This window comes from Vanessa tameamea, chromosome 24 (assembly GCF_037043105.1).
Source record: "Vanessa tameamea isolate UH-Manoa-2023 chromosome 24, ilVanTame1 primary haplotype, whole genome shotgun sequence".
Taxonomy (NCBI): Eukaryota; Metazoa; Arthropoda; class Insecta; order Lepidoptera; family Nymphalidae; genus Vanessa; species Vanessa tameamea.
This window is the reverse complement of record NC_087332.1, coordinates 6,968,560-6,977,129: the sequence shown is the minus strand read 5'-3', so window position 1 is coordinate 6,977,129 and position 8,570 is coordinate 6,968,560. Positions and strand designations below refer to the sequence as shown.

Sequence of the window (8,570 nt, the reverse complement as noted above, 5' to 3'; positions counted from 1 at the left end):
GAAATCATCGGTTAAGATGCACGCGTTCTATCCACAGGGCCGTCTCGGCTCTCAATCGCCATTTTACTATATCTATGGGCAGATTATATCTACCAAAACAGTTTCAGTGATTATGATAAACTACGTATCTGCGTATTTTATTCTTTGCTATCTGTTAAGGAATATAAAATGTGATAAAAAAAAAAATGTTGTTTATAGAATTTGTAACTGCTCCCTTAGGGTCGAAGCGGGAAGTTAAGTGACTTGCTCATAAAATCATATAAGCGAATCATACAAACTAACGCAAATATAAGATTGCATTAAGCCATAAAAACAGTTCAGATTTATATATATTTATATAATTATCTAACTTGTATTTAAAAATTTAATATATCAGCGCAAACATCTGAATGGAAAGACGGAAATAAAATAACTTAATTTTGTTCAAAACATTTATTAATTTTATTCATAATAACTTGAACTGATTATAATTAAACGATTACATATTTTATTACGAACAGATTATATAATATATAATATTTGTTGCATTTAAATACAAAGAATGGAGTATTATCTAATTAATCTCAATTAATCAAGGGAGTGATAAGAACAGAATGACATCTTCGTCTCCCTCTAGTGCGAGCTGATACAGATAATATATAATATATTGCACAACAAACAAAGAAGCGCTTTCTTAGTTTGGACCGACTCATGTCCGAGACTAAACTCCTCACTCGAGTACATCCTCACATGCATTAAAAAAAGTGAATTGTCTATCAGTAAGGATTTTTTATCAATAGATTCTATTAATAAGAGACTAAGCTTTTGTATAGTGTTTTTTGTTTATGTAACTGAAAAATATTTAGCTCACAATGCCTTTAAAATGTAATTTAAACGGCTATTTCGGCATAAACGCTCTTAATTTTTTTTTTTTAAATATTGCTCAACATCTCATACATTACTCTGATCCCAATGTAAGTAGTTAAAGCACTTGTGTTATTGAAAATCAGAAGTAACGACGGTACCACATCCACCCAGACCCAAGACAACATAGAAAACTAATGAACTTTTTCTACATCGACTCGGCCGGGAATCGAATCCGGGACCTTGGAGTGGCGTATGAAAACCGGTGTACACACGGAGGTCGTCATCATATCTCATAGTAATACTTTAATTTTATATACAGGTGATCGTTAGACGCAATTAAATTCGAATTGTAATATCGCTTGAAAAAAAAATTACATCAAGCTATATTAAACTTTAAGTTGATCAAGATATTCAAAGTTTAATAATCGAGTATATAATCATAGTAAGATTGACATATAACTTTAGTTAGACCAAATACCACAATTCTTCTACCGAGGATCGAGATTATTTTCAATTTTTCCACTTTATTGACTGAAAATAAAACAAAACATATTACTTAAATGTATTATTCGTAATAATACATTGAGTAAAGTAAATTAATGATGAATTTTGACTTTATTACACAACAATACAATACAATTTACGTTATTAAATTATAAACAATAATTTAATAAAATGTTATTAGGAATCTATCGGACTCACAAAAGGTCATAACTTACACAATAAAAAAAAAAGGTAACTTAAAAAGGCCCAGACGATAACGCTGTTTTTTGGTCTGTTCTGTTCACCGAGCAACGTGCGACTATAGACAGACATAGTGTGCGAGCAAGAGGTGAATAAGGATGACGTAATTTTTAATTTCAATCTTTATTTTCGTAGTTAGAATACAATTTTGTTAATTGAGTTTATTATATATATATTACTTGAGTCTGGACTGAGATAAGTATCGCAGTCCAGGTTACTGACTGTGTAAGACAACAAAGACTGGATATCACGTATTTTATTAGCAAACTGGCCCGATAGAAGGGAGGGAGGCCTGTTCCCAAGCCAGATCACTCTCGTCGAGTCTACACTCATTGCTAAAGTATTTCATACTCACCGCATCCCTGAGCGTGTTATCGGCCAGGATGTACTCCTCTGACTGAGGATTCAAGGTCATCTTGTAATTCGTAAGAGTCGACCTGTCCTTCTGTTTCGCGAGTGATTCAATCACAACGGAATGCACCTGAAAAGTTTATACTTATTATAATTGAAGATTAATAAGACGTTTGAAATACTATACTATATAACGAAAACACGCTACTCTAGTGGAAATTAGGCCACTTGATGGAACACGATGGTAGGTGACGGTATTTGATGGTCACAACCGCCCATGGACATTAGCACTAAGAAATATTAACCATTCCTTACATCACACCAATGCGCGAGCTACTTTTGGGAGCCAAGATGAGTTCACGATTGCATCATTTTAAATTAATTAGTAATCACCTTTATATCTCCAGATGGCCCAGTGGTTAGAACGCGAGTATCTTAACCGATGATTGCGGGTATACCAATATCCAAGTGCTCAATTTGTCCTTATAATAACGCCTTGTGTGTCACAGTGAAAAAAATATCACGAGGAAACCTGCATGTAACTTATTTCAATGAAATTCTGCCACATATGGTTCCATCAAAGGGGGGAGGAGGCCTTAGCCCAGCAGTAGGACATTCAGCGGTCGTTACTTTACCTTATATTTTTGCGCTAATCTTAGTCGATCCTCTGAATTATGTATCTTGTTGAGGCAAGTCGCCAACATTTGCTTGCTGGCGGACAGTTCGCTCAGTCTCGATAGGAGTGTCTCCATCGGTATGTGAGACGAAACCGTTGTACGACCGAGCCAGTCCTGTTAGTGTTGCCATGATACAAATGAAAGAGAGAATAGTTTACATTACACTTAAATTACAAAATACTGAGATATTCAGATGTAACATAAGCTATTTAACTTTATAATACTTTAAAAGAAGGTACGCATTATGATTTGTTGCCAAACATATTAACAACTTTTTTAAAAAAAACTAAATTAATAAAATGTTACAAAGAGTTCTTGGAAAATAACTTTAACTGTCTCCTATGATACATTCATAAAGTTTTTAAGCCAACTTTAACCAATAAAAAGCAATTATTACCTATGGCAATACATAAATTACAATATTAATATTTTATCTATTTCTAAGTTCTAATTGTATTATCTAAGAATAATACTTACTTTTTTCGTGAAAAGAGACTCTACGATGTCCCATTTGTTCGAGTTCGCGTGAACGTTTAAAACCACCCAGTCGTACTGTAATGGCGTCACCTGAAATAGAAATATAGCAATGTCACATATAGTATTTGTGGCAAACATATACAAATAAAAAAATTAAAAAACATGTAACCGGCGTTAAATTGTTTTTTTTTTCAAATTTAAATGGGAGAAATAAATCTAAATCAGTTCATAAATTACGAACGAAGAGGTAACAATAATAAAAACTTTATTTTAGTTGGTTGTTAATCGAAAAATTGCCATAAGAAGTTATCAGTTTAATATAAAAAATCCTGTATTTTATTTAGAGGCATTATACGAACATGGTCTCGAAAAACAAACTGATACTGAACTTAAATGAACCGATGAATGAAAAACAACAATAAAAGTAGAACATGCATGTTTACATATGGCAAAGAAATAGTCCGAAAAAAAAAAAATTGTTAAGATAATACTAAAATAATACCTGCTACTACTTTTCAACCTACAAAAAAAAAAAACAAAGTGAGACGAATTTAATTCGAGAGATCTTGTGTTATATACCTGTTGTCGTTGGCAAAGCGTGAGCGGTGACATCATATTCCCCGCCCCCTCGTTCCAATGATGAGTACAACAATACGACAAGCAATGTAACGTTGACTTGTTGTTCAGTTCCGTTTTGTTAGCGCATTTCTGCCATTCTTTAAACACAATATTAAAAACACATTTTTTTATATTGGAACACCATGTACATATTATCAGAGTTTACACTTAAGACATTTTTATTTAGGACTTGATCTTCAATCATCTTAGTTATATTATTGATATTATAAATCTATCTTTTATATCTATCTATATATATCTTTTTTTCTGAGTTTGTGCTTGTTTTAGTTTCTTTTACTAATTTAATAATGTATTACTTTTTATTGTAATTCAATAGTGCTGTAAATACCTGTAGTGGTGTACCGTGTACTTTTGATTGCATTGTTTTTGTGAATATGCCGATGGTGTTTCGAATAAATAAATCATGAATAAGTACCTGAGGATCTGCGGTCTTATATTCAGTCACTAGACCAACCCCAAGTCGGGCTAGTAAAAATTTATTGGGTTATTCGATAGAAAAAAAAACTCAGTAACAGCCCGCAGTCTAGAAGTTGGAAGTGTACACTCCCGTGCCTCGGAAAGCACGTAAAGCCGTTGGTCCTGCATCTGATCTATCCGATCGTGTCGGATTTGCCGTCCCATCGGATTATGAGGGTGAGTCAATAGAGAGTGCACCTGTGTTTGAGCACACAGTTGTGCACGATAATATGTCCTGCGTAGTTGGCTGATATGCCTTGACATTGGCTGCCGTGGCCAAAATTGGTGCCGACGACGGTCATATATTAGTATCGTACATTATTATTATTATTATTTTATGATATCGGTAGGCGGACGAGCAAATAGGTCACGTGATTGTAAGTGGTCACTACCGCCCATAGACAATGGCGCTGTAAGAAATATTAACCATTCCTTACATCACCAATGCGCCACCAACATCGGGAACTAAGATGTTATGTCCGTTGTGCCTGTAGTTACACTGGCTCACTCACCCTTCAAACCGGAACACAAGAATACTGAGTACTGCTGTTGGGCGGTAGAATATCTGATGGTACCTACCCAAACGGGGTTGCACAAAGCCCTACCACCAAGTAAAATAAACAGCATTCATAGATACTATTTTTCTTTGTTATCTGTGACTATAACTTACCTAATAATTTAACATAGTCTGTGACCATTTTAGTCTGATGAGTGTCAACTCCGGGTTGATTGAAATGATTCGATAACAAATTATTTAGTTTCCTCAACAATCCTTCGACGCTGTTCCCTTGCGTCTTCACTATATGTTGGAATTGATGAACCTGAAAATTATCAAAATAAATCAATGGAAATGAAAATAAAACAAAATTCATTCAAGCCAATACAATCTCAAAACTAAGTATGGAAAAAGATTTTGCATGTCAAGGGGTGTATCATAATTGTGATATTGTGGTGCACCGTACAGGAGAAAATAAATTATACATAAAATATTTTTAAAAAGGTACATTTTCTCAAATATCTCATAACACACACACACAGAAATAAAAATTATAATGGTTACCGCGGCTTCTGGACTTCTTCCGGGCATGCTGAAAATGAAACATACCATTACTAAAAATTCTTAAAGAATATAAAACAATATATGGAAAGATATAATATTTTTTCTGTATTATATTGTATACAATTAATTGAACTTGAAAAAAATGCTTTTAAACTATTGTTTTATATTATTATGTAATATATATAAGCATTATAAACATTTATTGTATACAGGTGATGTTCAAATCCAAAGAGTTTTAAAGTAAAATTCTCATGACACCTTAATCCAAATAAATTAGGATTAAAGTAGACCAATAACAATTAACATGTACGTGAGTTTATTTAGTTTTTTTTTTAAATAATAACTTACGTAAGTAAATCGGTGAGGTCAGTAATTTTTCCTTCTGTTTGGAGGAAACTGATATAATGATTCAACGCTAACGGCCGTGATGATAGCAGCTCATAGACTAGCTTCTTATTCAGTGTTTGAATTAAGAAGAGAACCACCTAGAATATATTTAAAAATGTGTTTGATTTTGTTTTTTAAACAAATGACAGACAACTGCCTGTAAAGGAGATTAGATTGTTGAGATGAATGTGTGGTCTTACACAAATGGACAGAGTAAGGATTGAGTTCGTAAGAGGAAGTCTGAAAGTGGAACCGATAACCGAGTCATGGTATGGGCATGTTATTCGGAGGAATGAGGACCATGTTGTGAGAAAGCTCTTGAGCATGGATGTGGATGGATATAGAGGAAGGGGACGACCGAAGAAACGATGGATGGATTGTTTGAAAAACGATATGGCTGGAAATAATTTTACTAGTAAGATGACGTCTGACAGAGAAGTATGGACGAAGAAGACATGCTGCACCGAGCCCAAATAAAATTGGGATGAGAGCAGGAGGATGGATGAAACAAATGAATCGCTTGGAGAAAACACAAACAGTAAAAAGTAAATAAGTACAGCAGTACTTTACTAATAAACCTACTAATTATGTCGTCTTGACCGATTTCCAATCTCAAGGGAGACCAGTTAGGTATGTGCGCAAACACAGGTGGACTCTTTATTTTCTCACTCTCATAATCAAATAGGACGGCGAATCCGATACGACCGGAAAGAGGGGCAGGAACAACGGTTCTATGTACTTTCAAGGCAAGGCAAGGGAGTGTACACACATACAACTTCAAGTGCTAACGAGAAATTTTCCAAAGTAAAACCCAAGGATCTAAGGCCTTCTATCTAGCGACTTCACAATGAGGCAGTCGAGCCTACTAATATTATAAACAGAGCCATCTCAAGCTGGGGAACCTTTGCTAGATATTTAATAAAATTAAATATTTAACAAAATAACAATGAAACAACTTATATTTAATTTTAAAAATACGTCTACATTCATTAAGTTTAGTTTCAAATAAACGGTGCGGTAATTTTCGTAAATTTTTTGGAATCTGATTGTTCGTTATGGCACGTCTATATCTTTCAACTTTTGTTACTATACTGACTGAGTGACTATCGTCACTAATACTTTGATCTATATGTTAGTTATTTCTTACAAATATGGCAATTTTGAAAATATATATAGCAGTCAACTTGTGAAAGAAATTGTTGGTTCTTAGGATGCCCCTCCCCTGGGCACGTGTGCCGTGTGCCCTTAGGGTAAAGATGGTAATGATTATAAATGATAAGGTTGTATGCTTAGTTATTCAATCACATAAAAACATCAAACAGAAATTTATACATAGGGTACCCAACACATGACGACTTAAACATGGACAAAGCCATGAACTGAAACTAGTTACTATAAAATGAATGCTTACAGTTAAAATAGCATTGCCATCACCAATTGCTACGGCCCCATCCAGTAATTCAGTTTTACTTTTCAGGCTGCGGTGGGTATGCAGTAGGAAGCTTCGACCCAGGACTAATCTCTTTAAAGTCACCGCCACTGTTTGTTCTGGTTCAGGTTTATCTTTTGGATCTTTACCAGATTGTGCTAACAGAACTGCAATAAACGAACGAGTCTTAGAGTAGTTGTATATGTGTTACATCTGACATCTTACCTAATGGTAATAAACAAGATTAATATTATATCCCCTGGAAAATGGGTTGGTACCATCTGGAGTGCAAAGCTTCCTATAATATAAGTGTGTACACTTTACTGTCTTTTACTTGGTGGTAGGGCTTTGTGCAAGCCTGTCTGGGTAGGTACCACCCACTCATCAGATATTCTACTGCCAAACAACAGTACTCAGTATTGTTGTGTTTCGGTTTGAAGGGTGAGTGAGCCAGTGTGAACAAATTTATTATTTTTAGTCAACTAAAATCAAATGTTTTAACTAATACTCACTTAAATCCAAAACTTTAGATGAAACCAAACTTGACAGAGGTAAAAGTGTTGTCTTAGCATTACTAACAGTTGAAGTGAACACATTCTCCGATTGTCCTGGGTAAGACTTTTGACCGATAGCGAGGATTTCTTGAGGAGTTAACTGGAAGTAACATTATAAACATACTTAAAACAGTCATATCTAATATATTAAATACGTTAATGGTAAAATTGATCTAATAGTTAGCTTATAATATAAGGCTGCAGATTCTGAAGGTCCTGGGTTAAAATCTTAGGTTAATTTCAATAACAATTTATTTGATTGTTCTACACTGCATATAAATCATTTGGTCCCGCAACTAAACTGCATCCTATCTACTTCTACAACTAAACTGCTAACCCGTTCAATAATGAACGAAGGGGGGGGGGGCGGAATAGTTCCCTAGTTAATATAACGCACAAACATCTCATCATATCTAAATCTTCCGTAGCCGAAATTTATCAAAATCTAATTAAATAACAATAATATACTAAGCAAGAAGTAAATAAGAATGTTCATAGAAAAATCTCTACGAACCACATCATCGTCAAAGCTAAAGGCTTTAGTTTTAGTTTCACTAGTATTCCAATAGTCATCGTCAGCCATTATCGCGACAATTAATTAGAAAATTCTAATAAAAAACTCAAATTAATAATATAATAACAAAAGTAAATAAACAAGATATTACATCAATTGTCAATTTGACATTTGTCATTTGTCATTTGTGGCAAAGGTGCACAGGTTGTCAACTGCAAAAATAATAGCCACACGTAATGATTACTCCAAAATTCAAAAATCTTTAAAAAGCTGAAATAGTTGAAATAATTTGGCAAAGAAAAAAAAGACTGATAAAGAGATTAAATATGAAAAACATTTCATAGCTATATTTATTTTGTTAAAAACTAGCGACATGCCTCGGATGCACCCATAGATAATACACTTATCCTAAATGCAAATTATCTGTACATAGTAT

General features: G+C 34.0%; 1 protein-coding gene across 1 annotated transcript; it reads right to left on the bottom strand.

The window, feature by feature from the left end:
* Positions 1-1,204: 1,204 nt before the first annotated feature.
* Positions 1,205-8,294, bottom strand: LOC113402666 (vacuolar protein sorting-associated protein 16B). Its single transcript, XM_064218749.1, has 11 exons — positions 8,135-8,294; positions 7,579-7,720; positions 7,049-7,233; positions 5,599-5,735; positions 5,251-5,278; positions 4,861-5,011; positions 3,675-3,811; positions 3,096-3,185; positions 2,577-2,732; positions 1,946-2,071; positions 1,205-1,377 (listed from the first exon to the last, which is right to left on the bottom strand). Exons 1-11 carry the CDS (start codon positions 8,201-8,203, stop codon positions 1,357-1,359), a joined length of 1,242 nt encoding a protein of 413 aa, XP_064074819.1. The 5' UTR covers positions 8,204-8,294; the 3' UTR covers positions 1,205-1,356.
* Between the last annotated feature and the right edge of the window lie 276 nt (positions 8,295-8,570).